Below are 23,616 nucleotides of genomic sequence, written 5' to 3' on the forward strand. Positions count from 1 at the left end.
ACTTAGGGCTTAAATCACATATGCCTCTTTCGCAATATAAAAACAAGCATTGAAAATGCAATAGGTCTCGCCTTTGATTAAGTTATAGCCATTTGCTTTGCTAATGGTATTGTAGAGCAAAACAAATGGCTTTAACTTAATGAAAGGCGAGACCTATTGCATTTTTAATGCTTGTTGGGTTATGTTTTGAAGTACTAAGACATTTATCAATATCTTCCTCCAGCTGGTCTATTACTTTTTTCATATCCCCTGTAAAGTTTTTATTATAGAAGTTAACTAAAAGAATAGTTTCCTTGTCTGGGGATTTTAAAAGCAATAAATGATAAAAAGAAGAAACATTAATATATGAAACAACTTCCAGGCGTATCATGTTTTTGATTAGAGTTAAAATCCCTCCCCTGGCTCTTCCTGATCTTGGTGGAAGAGAAGCAGTATGAAATGAACGACAGCCATCTAAATTGATCGGCCCGGTTTCCCAAGTTTCCTGCAAACAAATCATGTCATATGTAACGACAATATTTACCCAGTCAGAATTTGACAATTTACTACCCAAGCCTGCAATATTCCATGACATAAGTGTAATGGGATGTATCTGATCATGTATTGTAATTACAGACATATTAGCTTCAGTATCCCGTATAGGTGTGTTTGGAACAGGAGTGGGTAATCTCCTGTTCAAACTATGTCAATCACAACCCTCCAAATCCGATAACACATTGAATCGATTGTGTGTAGGAAAGGGAGCAGAAAACAATCCCGAGCAGTGTTGGGGTGACTAAATATAGAGAAGGAGGGACAGGCCGAGGCAGATAGTTGTTGGTCTCACAATATGAGGGTATTAGGTCTGTAGAAATACCCCAACGGTAGAGCGAATATCTGTGTCAGCGGAGTAGGAGCTGTTGGAAGCAATTGTAATAATGTTCGCACCATTTGGGGAGAATTAAAATTAACCACCACACAATCTCCCTTAATACATTTTTCTTACTCCCCTACCCAGCCTACTCTTCTAGCCATTAAAATATGTCACAATATCACCCCTTTACCCCCAACATGTTTGTCGAGTCAGTAACTTGCTTTAGACATCAGTTGTTCTATTGTCTCTTTTTGGGAACAAGATAAACTAGGAACATTGGACAATATTACAACATAAGGACAAGCTGCCGGGGGAAGTGCTAGATTCGTATAGTTAGCTTTTGTGTTCCTTTTTTCAAATTCAAATTCGGGCATTGGTCCTGTCTTCTCCCAGATCTTAAAAGGAGACAAAAACGTATCCTTGGAAGTTCCTCGAGATGTTGGATCTCTACTACTGTCGTTGGTTGAGTTTTGAGCTAAGGGGTTGGGGATTCACACAGCGGGTTGCGGCCGAGTAGAGGGGGGGGGGAATTAGGGGCATGCTTTCTAAATTAGTATTTCTATTCACTCTTAAGCCCTGATCGACTGATCGGTTGGTATGGGGCCAAAGCTTTGGTGGTTTTTGTGTCGCTCTACAGAACAAAAAGTATCAATACTGGCCTCAATTCTGGAAAGCCCATCTATCCGCGGTTGAAGAAAAACTGTAATTGACTGTTTCCAGATAAAAAGCGGAGAGTGCATTAGGTTCTTGAGATACAAGAGTTTTGGCTTTTGTTGGCTTCCCTCCTTTTTTCTTCTTTAAAGGGGGTTCTGATGAGCCGGGAGGGGGGGAGGGGAGGGATACATCTGAATCTATTGGAATCTATTGGGGTGCTTCCGCCTCACACGTGAGGAGGGACGGGGGAGGCCTCCTGACCGGGTGCCGCAAAATTCTTTTCAAGCACCTCTTGGCGCGAAAATACAACAAGCGCACCTCTACTAATGAGGATTCTCCGGAGGAAGAACTCTTATCCCAACTTGCAGAGCCTCCAAAACCATATTTGGGGATTTAACACTGAAAGATTGAGCAAAATCAGTGCTTGATGCATATATTCAATAAGGATTGGAAACCCATCTAGATAGAATCTGGGGTATTAATGGTCTCAATTAAAGACTGCAATTACTCCACTTCAAGCCCTTTTAGGACTCAAGATGAGGGAATTGGAAACAGAATGCCTGGGTTGTCTGAGCTTCTAGAAGAATAGCGATGAAAGCTCTACCCACCACTAGTAGTATCAAACCAATGTCTGCCAAAAGACATCTAATGAAGGGAACTGCTGGGTAGGTGTCAAGTGATGAATCAGACATCATACAACGACCGTAGGAAACTGGTGTTAGTTCAGAATTTGAAAGGATATTAGTGTGGTCCAGGGATGTTCTCTAATCTACTTTTGTTCAATGCTTTCAGAGATTTCTTTTTAGGATAAGCAAAGCTGAATGAAGCATTCACACGGACTGATTAACATCTGAGAACATAAATTATGACATTTAACAGCTTTGCAAAAGCATAAGCACTTTTGAATTCACAAAATTCAAGTACTGAGTTTGATTTACCTTTTTAATGAAAGAAATCCTTTGTACAACTGCACTTCGACTTGATTTACAAAAAGTATTACTTTTAAATGTACAAATACCTTGCAGTCTCTGTCCAATGTACAAACTTAACTTGCATGTTGAGGGCATGGAAACAAATCAGCTTTTATGCTGGTAAGTGGTCTTGCTTTAAAGGGTTAGCATGGCAGGGAACCAGAACAGTTACACAATATTTATTTTATTTGAAATCACAATCTTTAAGTCAGTCAATGAAGTACATTTACTAAAACTGATTTTCGCATTAAAAAAAAACTCTGAAATTTAAAATACCTATCTGGGACGTGTTGTACACAAGTAAATTCAATACTCCACATGCACAAAAATTCTCTTAAGATTGCATCAGCAGCCAACAAGTTAGCACCACAGTGAGCAAGTCCCGAAGCAGCTAGAAGAGCCACACTGAAAAGCAGTGTACCATTAGAAATACATATCTCCATTCAAAGGATTGGGTATATATTTTGAAACAGTCTTGCAAAATTCATGTACTGCGAAAAATGAAGCGAAGGGAAGCCCGGAAAGACAGGATGCGATCCTTCAGCACACTGAAGACAATCTGATCACGGTACTTAACCATTTCATTCGATTTGTGGGGTAAAAATAAAATAAAAGGACAGCATGTTTCATAGGATGACAAAGAATTCCAAAGGCACATATCACGCTCTGCTACGATTCTATGTGGAAATGTAAATTACAAAAAGAATAGAAGTACCTTGATATGTGACAAAAAAAAGATGTTTAATATATTTTTTGAATGGCGTACACATCCAGCAATTTCCTGCAGTCAAACTAACTGCCCAGTCCAAATGTTATACTGGCTCCTCTTGCTAGGTTGACACTGCTTCTCTGCACCATCCTGATTGGAAAGCAGGATTAATGAAATATTAAATATTCATGCTTCGTATTCATTCACTCATCAGATCCTGCCGACCTCTTCTGGGCTCTCTTACGGGGGGACCTCCTTGGTGACGCTTTGTCTACGAAAAAAGTATTCAAAGTTTTAGAAAGCAGAACAAAAGACAAATAACTGCATGTATCAACTGAACATGGCCACAGCATTTATTTCAACCAAGCTGCAAACAAATGATCTATGCATCAGTCACCATAAAAGTAAATGTCAATTTAATCTTTAATAACAAATGTTATTTCTTTCCCATGTATAGAAATGCAACTACATTAATGTTTTGCGTTGTGGCTTCACAATGCTTTATACCCTAACACAAGCAAGGACATGCTTTACACCCCTTCGGATCCCCAGAGATAAACCCAGAGGGTGTCCCCAGAAGTGTCAAATTACGAGGGGATTGGGTGGGCGCAGTGAAGGTGTAGTGGATAGAATGTTTTAGTATAAACCCATCTGACTTTTCCTACAAGGTGCTACAAAGAACAGATTGATGGATGCATGCTGTTTAACATAGAATACCACCGTGTTTTACATGTAAGAACATGCACTGATAATGCAATTTAAATACCTACAGTACACGTCAATAAATGTGTTCATAAAAAAGTATTTAATGGCGATCTACATTTGAGTTACCAAACTGGTCTTAGACCTGGTTGCTTTGAAATATGAATTAGGTCTAGTGGAGAGTGTCAATATATTTAAGTTGCAGAATATCCTTTAGTCCATGAATGTTAGGCAAGATGGGCATGTACCCACATTTCCTAAGAATGTCTTAATTGCAATCTGCATGCGTGAATCTTTGGATGTTGGAAGTTTTTTTGTTTTGTTTTATGCTTTGACACTTTCGTCGTTTCATTTCTTTGCCTCGCGAGAACTATGGTTTGTTCCCAGAAATATTCTGCCAAAAATCAAACTGCAGGGTTTAACAAAATGCACTGTTTAGGTTACAAATTAAACTAACCAATTAAGTCTTTGCTTTTATAGCTGCAAGGAGCACATACATCGACTAAAAATCTTGTTGATAAACAATCCTTCTGTTTTAGATTTAGCTCTACTAACTAGAGCAAGGAAAAAATGATCTACCACAAATACATACTTTATAACAACTTCTAACAATTTGTCAGACCTCTTTTTGCACAGCCCTTTTTTCCTTGATTGTGGTTAATAGCTGATGGGATTGATATTCGAGTGTTATGACCTCTTGAAACCAGGTTTCCAGGAAAAAGAAAAAGTACAGTTGGTAAAAAGGATTATGCTACTTGCCCAGTAAGCATCTGTTATTCCCATGTAGAGCTGTAGATTCACATGCTTTGCATACTCCTGCCATCTAGTGTTGGTCCGGATGTTTGCAAGTTCTTTCTTCGAAGAGGTCTTTTCTAGTCACGAGGTAAGGTGACTCCTCCTTTCGGTGATAGTGCGCATCGACTCCATTGTTAGATTGTTTTTCCGCAAGAGGGTGAGAATGGAGTAAGTGTAGTACAGAGATGTCCATACATACGTAATGTAAATAATGAAAACTGCAACAGCTACAGGTGCCCGGGGTGGTGGGAGGGCACATCTGAATCTACAGCTCTACATGCCAAGAACAGATGCTTACTGGGTAAGTAGCATAATCCGCTCGAGGCATGCGTGCTGTAGATCCAAAGGCTTTGCATAGACTATATAGCAGTATTCTTCCAAAGCGGCGGCTAACCTGTAGGTGGTGCTGCCGTTTGAAAAGAAAAATGCTACTTACCCAGTATGCATCTATTCTTGGCATGTAGAGCTGTAGAATCTCATGCTTTGCATAAGATCGCCATCTAGTTTTTTTTTTTTAGACAAACTTTATTGGCATTTAATATCGATCCGTGTCTTTATGCATCGTGATACAAATATATTCTGGCCGTAGCTAAGGGCAATATATCCCAGGACCCATTCTGTGGCTCCGTTCAATTGGAGTCCATTGTTCCCTCGTCTCCTCCAGTTACCCGGATAGGGAATGTTGCATGATAGTCGTTGTCTCCCCCTCCCCCCCAGCCAAACGATTAACTAGGGCCCCCCCCCGCCTCCTGCACTGCTGTCTTGATTGTACTTACCATAGCTCGGAAAGGTACCTCCCTGTGCCAAGTCGAGTGTGAAAGTCCGCCGATCACCATCTAGTGTTTGGTCCAGATGTTTGCACTTTGTTTTTTTTGGAAGAAGTTTTGCTAATCATGAGGTAGGGGACTCGTCCCTTAGGTGATTGACCATGTGCACTTAGAATCCATCTTCAAAATGTTTTTCGCAGAGGGTGAGAGAATGGAGTAGTAGTAAAGAATAGAGAGGTCCATGCGCAAGTATGTATAGTAAGAACGGAGAACTGCAGTAGTTACAGGTACCCAGGGAGGTGGATGGGTGCATGAGGTTCTCCAGCTCTACATGCAAAAGACAGATGCATACTGGGTAAGTAGCATTTTCCGTTCGAGGCATGTGAGCTGTAGATCACATGCTTTGCATAGACTATACAGCAGTCTCGCCGAAGCGGTGACTATCCTGTAACTGGTGGAGTTGTCTGGAATAACGTTTTGAGCACTGCTTGGCCCACATTAGCTTGTTGTCTTGCTAACACATCTACAAAATAGTGTTTGGTGAATGTGTACTGTGTAGACCATGTTACAGCTTTTCAGATATCAGTAATGGGGATATTCCCCAAGAAAGCCATAGTAGCCCCCAGCTTGTGAGTGGAATGTGCTCTGGGGGATACTGAGAGTCCTTTTCGTTTTTTGATAACAAATCTGAATACATTTAACAATCCACCTAGCAATACCTGATTGGAGATAGGATTGCCCTTGTGAGGTGGTGCAAGAGAGACAAAGTTGTTTGGTTTTACGAAATGGTTTTGTTGTTGGTGTAATACAAAAGAGTCAGGTTGAGGGAAGAACACCAGTAATTCAACCGACTGATTGATATGAAATGCAGACACAACCTTTGGTAGGAATTTGGGGTTGGTACGAAGAACTAATTTATCTTTGCGTAACTGGAAAAAGGGTTCTTCTATGGTCAATGCTTGTAGTTCACTCACTCTCCTCAATGAAGTGATTGCAATGAGGAAAGTTGTTTTCCAAGTGAGGAACTGTAGCTCACATCTGTGCAGGGGTTCAAATGGTGGACCCATTAACCTTGTGAGGACTATGTTAAGATTCCATACTGGGGCAGGGGGAAGTCTTGGTGGTATAACTCTTTTTAGTCATTCCATAAATGCCTTGATGACAGGTACCCAAAATAATGGTAAGTATTGTCTATTTTGGAGGTAGGCTGCTATCGCAGCGAGATGCAGTCTAATGGAAGAATAGACCAATGCGGACTGCTGCAAATGTAATAGGTAGCACAGTATCTTCTGTATGGAAGCCTCAAGAGGGTTGATGTGATCGTTATTGTAATAGATAACAAAACGCTTCCATTTGGCTGCGTAGCCTATGACTTCAGGAGCCAGATCGCGAGATTCAGTTGTTTGGGATTTGGGTGTTTGATTTCTCCATGGCTCTGTGTGAGGAGACAGAGTTGAATGTAATTTTTGATGTGGTACCAGAGAGTTCCAACAGGATTGTGAACCAGGGTTGACATGCCCATATTGGAGCCACTAGTATTAGCGTGAGGAATGTCTGCCTGAGTTTCCGAACCACTTTGGAATGAGTGGGAGATGCGGACAAGCTTAGGCAAATATCCTTGACCAGTTCACCCATAGAGCATTGCCTTTGGACACGGGTGTGGATACCTAGAGGCGAAGCTTTGGCATTTTGAGTTTTCGGTTGTTGAGAACAGGTCAATGTGAGTGACCCCCATGCTTGGAAGAATGGGTGGAGAACTTGAGGGTGAAGTTCCCACTCGTGTATTTGATACCTCTGTCTGCTGAGGAGATCCTCAATCTGATTGTTGACTCCTGGAAGGTGTTCCGCTAGGAGATAAATGTGGTGAATCGCCCACTTCCAGATGTCTTGGGCTAAGTGGGACAGTTGGAGAGAGTGTACCCCCTCCCCCCCGCCCCCTCTTCTTTATATAATACCTAGCTGTCATGTTGTAGGTTCGGACTAGTACAGCTTTGCCAGATAGGTGATCTTGAAAGGCTTTGAGCGCTAGAAAGATTGCCGTGAGTTCTAAATGATTGATGTGAAGCAACCTTTCCTGTGGGATCCACAGCTCTTGCACTTTGGGTTGTTGAAGATGAGTTCCCCAGCCTGTGAGAGACACGTCCGCTGTTAACACGGTCTGTGGAACCGGGTCTATAAACAGCTGTCCCTTTGACAGGTTTTTGGTGTTTCACCACTGCAGAGAGGGCGATGAGTGTGGCCGCTTACCAACATTAGATCGGTTAATAGACCGTGTGACTGGTTCCACTGACTGGCTAAACATTCCTGAAGAGGACGCATGTGTAACCTGGACCCACGTAGCTGCCTGACAAATGTCCTGCAGAGGGACTCCCCGTCCCAGGGCAGTAGTAGCCGCTGTGGCCCGAGTGGGATGGGCCCTTAGCCCCACAGGAGGTTCCTTCTTAGCCAAGGAATAACAGGCCTTAATGCACAAAACGACCCACCGAGAGATGGTCCGCTTGTGCACTGCCCGCCCCTTCTTAGCGCCCACGTAGACTAACGAAGAGTTGGTCGTCCACCCGGAACGGTTTCGTGCGGTCGATAGGAGTGTGCACGTTTTGGGTCCAGACTGTGGAGCCTCTCTTACTCTTTCGAGGGACGCGGAGGCGGAAAGAAGGTGGGCAATGCAACAGACTGGCCGATGTGAAAGGCAGTTACCTCCTTAGGGAGAAAGGAAGGACGAGTCCTGAGAACAACCTTGTACGGATGGACAGAGAGGAAAGGAGGTTTAGAAGAAAGAGCCTGGAGCTCACTCACCCGTCTGGCAGAGGTGATGGCAACCACGAAAGCAGTCTTAAGAGTCAGAAGACAAAGAGGACAATTATGAAGTGGCTCAAAAGGAGCGCACATCAGATAAGTTAACAGCAGGTTCAAGTCCCACGGAGGCATTACAAAAGGGACAGGAGGAAACATACGAATAATGCCTTTAAAGAATCTAGCAACAGGGGACTTGAAAAGAGAAGGCTGATCAGGAAGCCGTAAGAAGGCAGCAACAGCTGAAAGATATCCCTTGAGGGTGCCCACAGCAGAGCCCTGCTGGGCCAGGGAAAGAAGAAAGAGGAGAACTTCAGAAAGAGTGGCGGAAAGGGGATCCACAGCCTTTGCTGTGCACCATGCCACAAATTTGTTCCACCTGCAGGCGTATACCGTTTTAGTGGAGGGACGCCTGGCTACCAGAATGACATCACAGACTTCAGGAGGCAAGTCAAATGGCATCAACTGTCGCCGCTCAATCTCCACGCATGGAGGTGGAGGCTGGACAGGTTCGGGTGGAGGACCAACCCCTGCTGCTGCGACAGAAGGTCCTCCTGATGAGGCAGTCGAATCGGGGGATCGATTGACAGACTGAGTAGCTCAGGATACCAGTATCTTCGTGCCCAATCCGGAGCCACAAGGATGACTTGGGCCCGGTCGCGCCTGATCTTCTTCAGCACTCTGAGCAGAAGTGGTATAGACGGAAAGGCGTACAACAGACCGCAACTCCACTTCCGACAAAAAGCGTCTCCAAGCGAGTGCCGCTTTGGAAATTCCAACGCACAGAACTGATAACATTGCGCGTTCTCTTCGGTGGCGAATAGATCTAACCAAGGCTCTCCCCACTGCCGAAAGGGGCCTTGCGCCACGTCCAAGTTGAGATGCCATTCGTGATCCATCATGCACCGGCGGCTGAGTTTGTCCGCCCTGGCGTTCAAAGAGCCCGCCGGTGTTGAACCACCAGGGTGATGCCCTGATGCTCCAGCCATGTCCAGAGGCGCAGAGCCTCCAGACAAAGGGTCCACGACCCCACCCCACCCTGTTTGTTGCAATACCACATGGCGGTGGTGTTGTCCGTGAACACCTGCACTGCACTTCCCCGTACAGAGGAAAGGAATGCCTTCAGTGCAAACTGGATCGCCCGCAGCTCCAATAGGTTGATATGGAGCCGGGACTCCGCCAGAGACCTCTGATCTCCGCCTCTCCCATGTAAGGAGAGGGATCTGCCACTGACCCAATCACAGTCCGTGAGCCACCACTGCAACTGTCTTGCAGTGCCCTCCGAGATCAGGGCGTGGTCGGACAGGTTGCCCCGATGTTGAGCCCACTGGAACTTCAGGTCCCATTGAAGAGCCCGCATCCGCCACCTGGCGTGATGTACCAGCAGGATGCAGGAGGCCATCAGACCCAGCAGCCGCAGCACCAACCTGACCGAAACTCGGGATAAAGGCTGAAAGATCAGAATCAAGAGCCTGAATATCCCCAACCCGGTGTTCCGGAGGATAGAGCCGAAACAGCACAAAGTCCAGAACGGCTCCAATGATAAGAAGCTTCTGGGAGGGACTCAGATGCGACTTTGGCACATTGATGGAGAACCCCAGCAAATGCAGGAGGTCGGCCGTAGTCTGGAGGTGCGAGACGACTGCCTGGGGCAAGTCCGCCTTCAACAACCAGTCGTCGAGATAGGGGAAGACTGGAACCCCTAATCTGCGCAGATGAGCTGCAACCACAGCCATCACTTTCGTGAACACCCGAAGGGCACTGGTGACGCCAAAGGGGAGCACGGTAAACTGAAAGTGCTCGTGGCCTACCGTAAACCGCAGGCAACGCCGGTGGGCCAGCAGAACGGGGATGTGGAAATATGCGTCCTGCAAGTCCAACACTACCATCCAGTCTCCAGGGTCTAGGGCAGCCAGAACCTGAGCTAAGGTGAGCATCTTAAACTTTTCCTTCCGGAGGAAGGTGTTGACGCTCCTGAGGTCCAAGATAGGGCATAGGCCCCTTTGCCCTTCTTGGGAACCAGAAAGTAGTGAGTGTAACAACCCGACCTACTTCTGGGCCAGGAACGCGCTCGATGCCCCCTTGGCCAAGAGGGCCGTAACTTCCTCCTGCAGAAGTTGCAAGTGATCCCCCGACATGCGGTGGCACTACGGTGGCATGGCTGGAGGGGTCGCCTCGAAGGGGAGGGAGTAGCCCCTTCGGACGATTTGCAGCAACCACCTGTCTGACGTGATGGTACGCCAGTGGAGCAGGTGATGGTGAACTCTACCTCCCACTGGCGTGGAATGAGCCTGAAAGGTCGGACTAGGAAGGCTTTGAGGCAGATGCTGCTGGGGCAGATGTGGGCTGACTGGCTCTAACCCCCTGCTCTGCCTCGGTGGAATCCACATCTGCGACAGTGTTGAGGCCGGTTCTGCGGCCTGTGGTTAGACTGACGTGTGAGGGCACCCCTTCCTTGGCCACGAAAGGGGCGAAAAGTGAATGTTTGCGGGCGCGGGCCGAGAGGACCAAGGACTTGGCCGTAGCCCTGGAGTCCTTAAAGTGCTCCAGTGCTCTATCCGCTTTGTCGCCAAAAAGGCGACGGCCATCGAAGGGCATGTCCATGAGGGTGCTCTGGACATCCCCGGAGAAATTTGTGGATCTCAGCCAGGCGTGGCGACGAATTGCCACCGTCGTCGCAATCGGCCTACCTAGCGAGTTCGCGGTCTCAAGCCCACATCGAATAGAGTACCGTGCTGCATCCCGCCCCTCAGCAAGAGCCTGGTCGAGCAGTGTCAGGACCTCCTTCGGACACTGGGGCAGCACGTCCGCCACCGTATCCCACAAGGAGTGGGTGTAACGGTCCAAAAGGCACGCGGTATTAATAGACCGCAACCCCAAACTGAGGGAGAAAAACAGCTTCTTCCCCAACTGTTCCAACCATTTGGATTCCCGATCCGGAGGAGCGGACGGGAAGGCGGTCTGGAACGTAGAGGCCTGGATAACTAGGCTCTCAGGGGTGGGGAGCACCGACAGAAAGCTGGGGTCGCCCGGTGCAGGGCGGTGGCGCCGGGCCATGTTCTGGTCCATAGGGGTGACTGTGGAGGGCTTGGACCAGGTGCCCATCAGTCAGTGCTTCATTGAACTGCAGTAGAGGCTCCGAAGAGCTTACTAGCGGTTGAAGCACTACAGTGAGGTTAGTCCACACAGCCACTGCAGAGAGCTCCAGATGAAGGGCTTCGGCAGCCCTGCGCCGCACCCCAGAATAGGTTGCACCCTCCTCCGTAGCCACGGATGGAGGAGAGATGAAGCCAGTGTCAGGGGAGGTGTCGAGACAACTGGCATCCCCCAGCTCTTCTGCCCAGTCCTGATCAAACTGGCACTTCTGTGCCAGAGGGTCCTCAGACCCCTCCGTCATCCCCGTCATCCGACTCCTGGTAGACCGGTTGAAAGAACGGAGCCGTGTGGTAGATTAATTGCTCATCCATCGGCGCTGGAGACGGCGCCGCTCCGACGCCGGATCGGGGCCAAAACTGGGGATGACGTCGTCCGTAGACAGCGCCACCATAGGGGTCGGCACCGGCGAAGGGGTCATAAGTTCAACCGGCGTCGACCAGGATCCAGGCCTGGATCCCACGGGGGCCTGCGGCGTCGGGACCGAAGTCGACGACGGCGCCGGAGCCGACGGCTCGCTAGGCCTCCCAGTCGGACCTGCAGGGGCCGAAGGCGCACCGGCAGGCCTCGACGGCAGAGCGAGACTGCTCATGGCCACGAGGAAGTCCTGAATCTCGCCCGGAGTCGCATTAGGCCCAGGGACCGAGGGTATGGGGCCGGATGAGACTCCTGCGGATCCGACGGAGCCGCGCGGGTGGTGCCACCCGAACCCTCAGCCGAGTCGCGCGACCGGCGAGGGGAGTCAGAAGAGAGAGAGATGTCGCTTCTTAGACTTCTTTTCACTGTGCCTCGACTTACCTGAATGCGAGGACTTTGAACCAGACAAGCGGTGATGGCTGCGGCTCCGCGACCGGTCCCTCTACCTCCTCCTCGACCCGGACCGAGGAACTTGCGGGACCACTCCCGCCTAGCCTTTGCGGTCAAGGCCCGGCAGTCGGGGCATGACTCGGCATCATGGCCGGCCCCAAGGCAGTAGAGACACAGACGTGGTGATCCGTAACCTGACCGGCGTCGCACGGCTTGAAACTGGGCATCCCTACCGGCACCAAGAGTCGAGGTCGACTTGAAAGATGAACCAAAAAAAAGTTCAAAAAGTTTAGTCAAAAAGTGACTAAAGGGTATGCTCTTCCCAGATCTGCGATTACTGGCGCGGAAAAAAGAAGAACTGACGTCAGCGTGCGAGGGCGGCGTCTAAGTACTCCGATGACATCATCCCGGCGATCACGACGCAGACGATGGACGTGGAGCCGCAGAAGACGCCTAGCGATGCGCAAGGGTATTACTGACGAAAAATCTTCCCGGATCCAGCAGGACGCCTGGGGATATTCTACGGTAAGGAATTTAACTAACGTGTTTCTTTCAGATATTGAGGTCTGAACCTCCGGTTTAAACCCGGATATGCGCAGCCACGGGTGTCTTCTTAAAAGAATACTAGCGTTCATCGCTCTGGTGGATGTATCAACAGCACCTAGGGAACATCTAATTTGGTTATTAGAAATTAACTGTCCCTCATGTACCAGGACTAGCGCTTTGGATTTGTGTTCTTGGGGTAGAAATTGGGCAGGTTGTTTCATTTTATCCCAGTGTGTGCGGTCATACCTTGCCAGCAACGCTTGCCCATTACAAATGTGATAGAAGTTTGCTGCCTGGGAGGCTATCCTTTTCCCTGAAGCATCAAGTATCTGGGGGTGGTGCGTCTGTCTGCAGTACTCTGGGAGTTTGCCCTTTCATCCAGCAGTTCACCAAACCCCCCCAGTGAAGCTACAGACATCACACCGTCCCAGGAGCTCTGCAACAAGCTAGGCTCCTACTTCCACCTGAAAATAAAGGCCCTCTACGACAACTTCAGCAAACACAGAATCCACCCTCACCCCCGCCACCCCCCCCACTCAGCAACGACCACTACCCCACCATCACCACCTGGACACCAGTCACCACCGAAGACACCACCACGACCATGATGAACAACTACTCCTGGTGACCTAGGGACCCCTGCCTGGCTCACATCTTCCACAGAGCCTCTGCCGCCATTGCACCCGAACTATGCCACGCCATCACAGCCACCTTCGAATCCGGCACCTTCCCCAACGAGTGGAAGCAGGCAGAGGAGCCCCTCCTCAAGAAACCCTCAGCTGACCAGACGGACCTCAAAATCTACCGGGCCCTTCTCGCTCCTTCCCTGCCAAAGTCACTGAGACATTCGTCAACACCCAGCTGACCACCTTTATCGAAGAGAATGTCATCCTCGACTCCTCCCAATCCGGATTCCGCAGCAACCACAGCACCAAGACTGCCATCCTCGCCGCCACCGACATCCGCGTGCTACTAGACCTGGGCCACACTGCAGCCCTCATCCTGCTAGACCTCTCCGCAGCCTTTGACACAGTCTCCCACAGCACTCTTGAAGCCAGATTCCACAGCGCCGGCATACGGGGAACAGCCCTCGACTGGATCCCCTCCTTTCTTAGCAGCACAACCCAAAGGACCAGACTCCCACCCTTCCTCTCCAAACCCACTGAGATCAACTGCGGAGTACACCAAGGATCATCGCTCAGCCCCAAAGTCTTCAACATCTACACCACCCCCTCACCACCACTACCATCATCATCATCAGACAGCATGGGCTGAACATAGTATCCTACGCCAACACCCAGCTCATACTCTCCCTCACGAAGCACCCCGAAGACACCAGACTCCGCTTCCAGGAAGGAAGGAAAAGAAGTTGCAGCCTGGATGAGTAACAGCTGCCTGAAGCTCAACTCTGAGAAGACAGAGGTCCTCGTCCTTAGACGCTCCCCCACCGCTTGGGACAACACATGGTGGCTCTCCGCCCTCGGAAACCCACCCACCCAGACAGACCAAGCCCGGAACCACGGTATCATTCTAGACTCCTCCCACATCATGACTTTCCATATCGAAGCCATCACCTCCACCTGTTTCAACTTCCTCCGCAAGACCTTCAAGTCAATTCCCCCCGAAGCCAGAAAGACCGTCACCCACGCACTCATAACTAGCAGACTGGACTACGGAAACGCCCTCTTTGCTGGAATCAACAAATCCCTGCTACACTTACTCCAGACCATCCTGAACACCACAGCTGAACCCGTCCTCAGAACCCCACGACATGAGCACATGACCCAATACCTACAAGACCTCCACTGGCTCCCCGTTGAGAAGAGAGTAACCTTCAAGCTACTCACCCACACCTATAAATCCCTCCAGAACATCGGCCCCCAAATACCTCATCGAAAGAATCTCTTTACACGTACCCAAAAGAAACCTCTGCTCCATTGACCTCGCCCTAGCCCTAGCAGAGACCCTGCACATCCTCAGAACCAGAGCAGGTGGAAGAGCCTTCTCCTACGTCGCAGCCAAGGCCTGGAATGAGCTTCCAGTCAACATCAGATGCTTCCCTACCCTGCACACGTTCAGGAAGAGCCTCAAGACCTGGCTTTTCAGCTGACCTGGAGCTGCACCCCCCACAGTGCCTTGAGACCCCCACGGGTGAGTAGTGCGCTTTAAAAGCCCCTGATTGATTGAGAGAAGGGGAGTTACGCGTTGGTGTGCCTTTACCCCTAGCTTTAAAATGGTTTCCTCTGTACCCTCCTCTATAGAAACCTCTACCGGAAGAGGGAAGCATGTTGGACTTCTATGAGGAAGTGTTAGGATCTGAGGATGTACTTTTAGATCCTGCTCTGTAGACTGAGCGGCAAAAGAAGCCTCTGAATTAGTCTCAAGTGCTCCTATGGATTTCGCCGCGTCTGTCTTTTCTAATCTTTCTAAAGCCTAATCAACCCAAGGCCGAAAAAGATGCTGCTCATCAAAAGGAGTATTTAAAATAGACTGCTGGACTTCTCGTTTAAAACCTGAAATTCTAAGCCAGGCATGCAGACGTAAGAGAATGCTAGTGTTAACTTGTCTCGCTGCAGTGCCAGCAGCATCAAGAGCACATCTAATAGAAGAGTTAGAAATGAGTTTCCCTACTTGAACTAGCTCTTCTAGGATGTACTGAAGTAGGCCTTCCATCTCATCCCAGTGTGCCCTGTCATACCTAGTAGGCCCTGCGTGTTGGCAATGCGCCAGTGATTAACAGCTTGAGCAGCTACCTTTTTACCAGATGCGTCAATAAGCTTAGATTCATTAGCTATGGGAGGTGCATCCCTAGAGGTCTGTGAATTTGTTCTTTTACGAGCGTTGGAAACTACTAGGGAATCTAGAGGGAGCTGTCCTTTACTAAAAAAAGGATCAGAGGGTGAGGGTTTATATTTTTTTTTAATCATTTCTGGTTGTTAAAATGCGTGCACAAACAGGGTCCTTAAAAAGGTCATCTGCATGTCTCATCATGCCTTTTAACATAAGGAGTCCGACTAATTCTGTGTGAAGACCCTAGTGTTTCAAATAAAAAGTTGTCATCTAAGGCCTCTTTATGCAGTGTAACCCAATGATACGCTACTGCTTCTGGAAATTAGCTCTAGATAGGATACATTATAGTTTGTAGGTGAAGGTTTTGTAGGGTATAGGTCTGGGTCATTATCCATGGTTGGATCAATATTATAATCATCCCATAGATCTGTTGGCAAAGAAACATTGTCATTTCCATCTCCTAAAGCAGACTGTGTGAGGAGATCCCTGTGGTGTTATGTGTAATGGATCTTAGCCTGGCAGTAATTGTAAAGGTGAAGATGGTGGAGAGGATGGCAAAGTAGGATGGATAGGACTTGTAGCAATGTCCATCTTCTTCTTAAGAGGGATCGTATATCCAGTGTCTTCTAAATTGACTTTCCTTTTGGAAGGAGTTTTGGTTAATATGTACAGTGTCTGGATTGATGTAAAGCTTTTTCCGCTTTGGATCTAGTATGCCCATCAAAATATTGAAGATCGGTTCCGGAGAATCTAAAAGTTCTTGTTTTGATCTCAGTGCCAAACTTTTTGATGCCAAACTGGAATTGTCCTTTGAAGCAGAAGGTTTCGGCTCCGAACCAGATTTGTCTTTTGAAGCAGAATGTTTCAGGTCTGAAGACGATCTGTCTCTGCTTGTTCTCAAACTAAAAAGCCTGACAACTTGTTTCAATGCCGGGTCCGAGGGCGGGGCGTCGGAAACATCTTGGTGCAGACTAAGGCTCGAAGGCAGAGGTAGTGCCAAAGCCTTATGTTTGGTGGAAGATAGTTTATTGAGTATGGGAGTTTTAGTACTCACGACACCCGGTCCTGCAGGAATGTCTTCAAACTTAAACTCAATCGCAAGGTCGGAATCTGATTCTGGGACTGAGAAGGCCTCTTCTTCTGCAACTGCCACTTCTTCCTGTTCAAATTCTTCTCTGAAGATAGCCGGAGTATGTTGAGTGCCTTGGCGCTACATTTCTCAAAGAGTCCGACTATCTTGAAGAGGTTTTTTTTTACCTGAACGACCAACAGGCCTCGCAGTCTCCTTCCTTGTGCTCCGGTGATGAGCACAAGTTGCAGACCTGGTGTAGATCGGTGCAAGGGTACTTGGAGTGGCACCAAGGACAGAATTGAAACAGAGTCTGTTCCATCGACAGAGGGGTGGTTCGACGCAGCGAGGCCTGAAGGCCGTCCACACTGTTTTTGACCGAAGATGAGACTTTAATCGAATGGATATGCGAAGAAAGGGAAACATCTACAATATCAATACCATCGAGGGTAGAGTGGATTGCACACAGAGGGAAACCAAAAGGACTGTTTCAAACCGGAGCGCAGCAATACACATCCTACCCCAATGGCGGAAAGAAAACAATCTAACAATGGAGTCGCTGCCCATGCGCACCGAAAGGAGGAGTCCCCTTAACTCGTGACTAGGCAAGACTTCTTCGAATAAAAACAACTTGCAAACATCCGGACCCAACACTAAATGGCAGTAGCATGCAAAGCATGTGTATCAACAGCACACATGCCTCTAACATGTATTTTTCCACTATATTTCGATATGGTTAATCATAAGAAGTGTAGGCGGTCTCAATGATTTGAACAGCCACCTTTGTTTAACATGAAATTTTAATATATAGATATCAGAATGGCTTTATATAATCAACAAAGGTGGCTTTCACAAAGGCAATTGGGTACCATTCATTTTATCCCAATGGAGATAATTTTCAAAACGGGGACTAGGAATTGCATAAAATACTGAAAACACTTATACTGACCGCCCCACCTCAATCGACAGACAAATTCAAATTTAGCCAAAAAAGAGATTAGGGGCGCTCTACTCTTTATTCAAGAGCTCATTGGGTGCACAGTTATATTACTATTGAATTAAATAACTGTCACACGTTTAAATCTACGTCAAGCCCACGTTGTTGAAGCACCATCACCTGTTGATGAGGGTGCCAAGCTACATGGTAAAGGGTGGCTTCCACACTAGCTTAACCTGTACTTAGTCTTTCCTAGTTCAGGAAGGAACTTATCAAGATCTTCAGATAGTCTTCACTCCAACAAAGTAGCAGCAATCATATTTTGAAATCTAGTGGTACAATCAATAGCTTGTCCACTTTGTACTGTTTTACAGAAAACCTGGGCTCAAGAGGTCATAGCAATCAAAGGATATTCTTACGCCTCAAAGTTCAAGAAGCTGAGCAGCGCAGAAGGCAGCGTTGCCCTGCTCCAGACCTTCTGAATGGCACACTGGGCAGGGATCCAGGTGTGTGTGCGCTACTTAGCAGCAGCTGGAGAGCTACTGGTAGCTCAGAAAATGCCTGTTGGAGACCCCCAACATTTACAAACATATTCTGCCATCGAATAGCCAGTACAACTGCATTACAAACATACTCAGAAATGCACAACAACAACAAACTAATTTTAAATTTGCAACAAACTTCAATTTCCTCACCTCGTCTACTCTGCACTGAAGCCGCAAGGAAGCAAAACAAAGAAGATAGCAGGAGAGATTACAGAGCAGCCAGCATAATTGTGAAAGCATGTAAAGCAGCATTTAGAAACATTATCTTTAGGCATGTGGCAACATATTTAAAACTGCACACCTATCCAGAAATATCCGAAGCAATAAAATCAGAGTTGATAACAAAAGAACATTTGAATACTTAAGTACCGTAGGATTCACAACAAATGTCACTGCTTGCCAATATTTTAGTCACGCAAAAACACACATAAAATAATGATATTTTGACCTTGCAACATTCATAAGATCACAACACATTCCGAAAAAAATCGAAATATAAGATCTAGCACACTCGCTTATGAATTACTTGAACAGTCACTTACTAATTTGATTCAAAGTTTCTTGGGGAATCCAGCTCATGTCCACATCATTCTGGCTAGTTGTGCCCATCTCAACTTTCTGAACTGGTCTCTTTCTCTGCAAATAAAAATAATAAAGACAGAAAATATGAATCCGCTATCTTCAAACATTCCTTGATTTGCTAGATATTTTTACAGCCAGTTCTTGCATGAATTGGTCAGAGAGAAAGTGGTTTGGGGGAATTATCAGAGTAGTTGCAGTCACGGACCAAGATTTTACAAGACATTTTCCAGGCAGCCTCTTGAAGTCCTGCATTTATGGTTCAACTCCACCTCCTCACAGACCTGCCACAAACAAGGTTTCTAAATACTACAAATGATTGGAAAACTGACACTGCTCTTTAAGACCGCATAGCCCATCAGAATCCCACCATGCTCTGTCAGTGTTAGTTAAGGCAGTTTGTCTTTAACGGAAAGAAAGGTATCCACAGTATTAAGCCACAAGAACTCCTAACTCATTCCTCCGGGGAAGAGGTAGTGTTGCTCATCACTATAATCAAGACACCTGAAGGAGAGCTAGGTTACAGGCAACTCTTCCTTTTCCTTCAAACGATCTTTAATAGTTTAAAGCACTGAATAGAATAGCAAACTCATCCCTCATTGTAAGAAGCTGGCTCTGTATATACTATACCAAAGGGAGGTATGTTGTGCACAGAGTCCAGTGGAACCCCAAAGGTAGGCAGAGGTAAAGTTAGATAGCCCCTCAATCTCGGTTTGTGGTAGGAGCAGTAAGGCAGTATCAGAGGACAGTGCTAAGCATCTGTTGTACACACTCAGTCAGCAAGCGGATTCACACACTCAAAGACAGAACTTCAGACCAATTGTTTTTGTATGAAAAATATTCTTTTAGTGGTTTTATTTTCTAGAACCAAGCAGGCCTGGCACAGGTAAACAAATACTTTACAGTAGTAACACAGTTTGTAAACAGTTTGAATTGTAATTGTATATGCACTTTGTTTTGACTTGCAGTATGGGTGCAGAGAAATGCAATACTTTGTAAATACAGTACATCGACTTGAATGGGATTTTCAGTAAAATACCAGGTAAGTTACTTTTTAGATTACTTTTCTTACTCAATGTAGTATACCTGGATACTACACTCGGACATTTCCTGTAAACAGGTAAGTAAAAAACGTTTTTGTTAAACAGTACAATATTAATGAATTTCTTTAGGTTTTCCAACTTCACACTTAAAAGCTTTTCCAAGAAAAACAGTCAATGTTATCCTATGGAGGAAAATAGTATTATCGGTTTTAAGGTAAGTGTTTAGTAGTGGGAGTTGAGGTTCTGGGGTAGACTCAGGGGACCACCAGGGTCAAGGATGCACTCTTGTTACACCCTCAGCGGCACTAGGGCAGCCGGGTGCAGAGTGCTGAGGCCCAATGTTATCCTATGGGGGATAGGGGGCCTCCGGTTGGTGGCTGCTGACTAGCAGGCCACTTGGTTGTGGGAGCAAAGCTCCTGGACTTTAGCTCAGGGCAAAATGGGGAAACAAAGTAGCACCAAAGGCGCACCCTGAGCAGCACTAGGGCGGATGGGTGCAGGGTGCTGTTTCGACATCTGGCTCCCTGTTTGCAAAGGGGAACCTCCGGTTTTCAAAGGCACTGCAGGCTTGGGGACGAAGGTCTTCTGTGTGTGTCCACCACTTCGAGAGGTAAGTTGTGGGTTGGTTAGGCACTGGTTTGGCCACCCAAGGCCGTGGGGCGTCTGGTGTAGGGGTGCCTTTTAGGGTCAAATCGTCTTACCAGCTCCTGGTCGCGGTTGGGGGGGGGGGGGGGGGGTGTTTGAGGTTGCTGGCTGCAGGACACACCGGGATTTCGCAGGAGCAGGTTCGAGGTGGAGACAGGCCGGTAGGGTTGGGGCCAAGTCAGTGGGCATCTTCCTCTTGTTAGCTTCTGCTTGGCTGGTCGGTCCTCCTTCCTCCTATGCAGTTTCTTCTTGTCTGCTTCCTTGGTTCAGGGCTGCCCCCTAAATACTGTATTTAGGGGGTGTTTTAGGGGTCTCTAGGTCAAGTAGCCAATGACTACACCCCTGGTATGCTCACTCCACGTGGGGGGAGTGAGCACAATCCCTAACTGAAGAGTGGGCTTCACCTCGCCTCCCAGCACCTGAGGAGTGAAGTTGGCAGAGGTGGGCACACCTTCTGGGCTGGCTAGTTTTTCCCGTCTGTCTTCTCGCCGAGGGGAGACTGGAAGGGGGCCTTTGAAGCTCCCCTGCCGCAGATAGCTCTTCATGGCCTGGGGGAGGTATGTACACCTCCGCCCAGGAAAGGCTTGGTTTCAGGGCTCAGGGAGCGAAGGCTCCCATCCTAGGGGTCCAGAAACAGGTCTCGTGGTGGCAGGCTGGTGTGTACCAGTCAGGGAACCCACCAGAAGCTGGTCGTTTTTCAGGGGACATATTCAAGATGCCCTCTGTGTGCATTTTTCATTAAATCTCACACTGGCATCAGTGTGGGTTTAATGTGCTGAGAAGTTGGATACCAAACTACCCACTTGTCAGTGTAGCCATTCTGGTGCTTTGGAGTTCCTAATGACAAGCTCCCAGCACCATATGCTCTTAATGGCAGCACTGCACTTATAATGTCTAAGAACAGACTTAGACACTGTAGGGGTACAGGGCTCATGCACCTGTACCCCCACCACTGGTATCGGGCACCCAGCTAGAGGGGTGACTGATCTATGCCAGAGCAGTGGGTTGTAGGCATGGCACACAGGGGTGTGTGCCATGTCGACTCTTCACTTTGTTCTGCACCAAAACATGCAGCCGGCAAAGGCAGTGTGTGTGTGTAAAGGTACAGGGCCTCTAAGGGTGGCAGAATAAGTGCTGCAGCAGAATATTGTTCAATAGTGTTTTATAGGTCCAAGAGATAGCTTTGAGAAAGAGCTCCTCCTGGAGCAATCTGCCTTCTAAAGGAGTGAACTCTGGGATATCTGCAGCGTCTATCCCCTCCGATTTCCATGCATTTTGTAGCCGGAGATACGAGTATCTCTGGATGTCACACATTTGATATGTTTTTAAGCTTGTCAAAGGGAGCTAGAGGACCTCCCTCTAGGATGTCAACTATTTTAGAGATCCCAATTAAGTCACACTTTCTAAGTCCTTGGAGTTTACCAATCTCTGGCAGTCTCGCACCCTCCCAGAGGGGGGGGGGGGGGGGGGGGGGGGGGTCTCTCTCGTAATCCGTTTGTCCCTTTTCAGTCTTTCCGCCCCTCTCCAGGCCTTAATTGCTCTTTGAGTGCCTGGCAGAAGTTGGCAAACTCCCTTGCCTTTGTATATGTAATGGAGATATGTACGGTTCCTGAACTGCAATTGCTCTAGGGCGTAGGTGGGGTGATCTCCCACTGATTGCCTCCATTCATTAATCACTATAAGACAGGCAGCCCTGTAGAATGCTCTTATGTCCAGCAGAGCGAGTCCCCCGTTGTACTGATTTTGTTGCAGTGTTTGCAATGAGACTCTCTGGTGTCTTCCATCCCACAGTAATGTACGCAAGTCCACTTTTATTGTGTTTAATATGTCCTCAGGTGTTCTGCAATACGTGTTTTGGAATGCATAATTTCGGCAGGGTAATCATTTTATATAATGCGGCTTCTCCAATTATCGTTAGCGGGAGTCGCCTCCACCACTCAACGTCTCCGTGAAATTCGGCGAGCTTCATCCTAATATTCTGATTGAGATTGGTCGTGTCATTGGTGGTGATATACAAACCCAGGTATCTGAATTCCTCTTGGGCTACTTGAAAGCACCCAGTCTCCGGTCTATGGGCTCGTCTATCGAGTACAAGCTGGATTTGTCTCAATCGATACTGTATCCCACGTGTTGACCATATTCCTGAAAGGTGCTGAACACTAACGGGAGTGTCCTGTCCGGGTTCGTCATATAGAAGAGGATGTCATTGGCATAAAGGGATATGCGCTCATCTGAAAGGGCGCCCTCACTATCTTTAAAACCAGTGAATTCTGGGAGTTTCCTAATTATACAGGCTAACGGTTCCAGGACCAGTACAAATAGCAGCGGGGACAGGGAGCCGCCCTTTCGGGTGCCTCTCTAGACCTGGAAGGTCTCACAGGGTATTCCATTAACTCAGACCCTGGCCACTGGATTAGTGTAGAGTAGTTCCAGCCAGGCTATGAAGGCTGTAGGTTACTGTTTGGGTGGAAAGATCTGGACTTTTGGTGCTACAATTGTCAGGGCCCAATTTAGTTGTGGCACATTCCTCGTAAATGGCTACACCCAAGAGCCATTGTAGAGTTGAGTGTGAAGAGAGATGGAGGGTTGTGCCCTCTCGATTAGTCAACGTTGGTAAAGAATAGATGTCAGACGTTTTGCTAGTTTGTTCTGGGACCGCAGAGACGAAGCACTTTACTTTCAAAGGAATAGGAAGACTATTTGTCATAACGAAGCTCTGCCTTGAAAAAGCCCACGGCCAATGGGCCACTAGGGCGAAACACGTGTCGGTTTTTCTTTTCACTATCGGTCTGCACTTTATCTATGGAAATATAAATAAAAACCAAGCACGTGATAAACATTAGCAAAACATCTGACATCTATTCCTTACCAACGTTGACTAATCGTGAGGGCAAAACCCTCCATCTCTCTTCAGGCTATGAAGGCTGGGCTAAATCCAAACTGCAACAGGGTTTGCCTCAGAAGTGGGTAATGTACCATGTCGAAGGCCTTCTCCGCATCTAAGGAAAGGAACACGTATGCTGTGGATCTATTCTTAACAGTGTCTATCCAATTGGCTAGTCGGCGAAGATTATGAGAACCCGTTTGCGCATGCAAAAACCTACTGGGCCATGTCCATATCCTATTTAGTGAGTCGCAATTTGTTTGCGACTCACTAAATAGATTTTGCGACTCGCTATTTGGAAGGGGCATTCCCTTAAACACAGCGAGTCTCAAAACCATGTATTAGCGTTTTGCAACAGCAATTGCAGTCGCAAA

The 23,616-nt window shown here is 47.5% G+C and overlaps 1 protein-coding gene across 1 annotated transcript in view; it reads right to left on the reverse strand.

The window, feature by feature from the left end:
- Window positions 1–2,431: 2,431 nt before the first annotated feature.
- SSR1 (signal sequence receptor subunit 1) overlaps window positions 2,432–23,616 on the reverse strand; it is a 193,445-nt gene continuing 172,260 nt past the window's right edge. The window contains exons 7-8 of the mRNA XM_085607224.1: window positions 18,634–18,727; window positions 2,432–3,458 (exon numbers count right to left, since the gene is read on the reverse strand). Of these exons, the coding sequence (XP_085463350.1) occupies window positions 3,391–3,458; window positions 18,634–18,727 (162 nt within the window). The 3' untranslated portion in view covers window positions 2,432–3,390. The remainder of the gene's footprint in view (window positions 3,459–18,633; window positions 18,728–23,616) is intronic.

This window comes from Triturus cristatus, chromosome 5_2, assembly GCF_964204655.1.
Source record: "Triturus cristatus chromosome 5_2, aTriCri1.1, whole genome shotgun sequence".
In the NCBI taxonomy this organism is placed as follows: domain Eukaryota; kingdom Metazoa; phylum Chordata; class Amphibia; order Caudata; family Salamandridae; genus Triturus; species Triturus cristatus.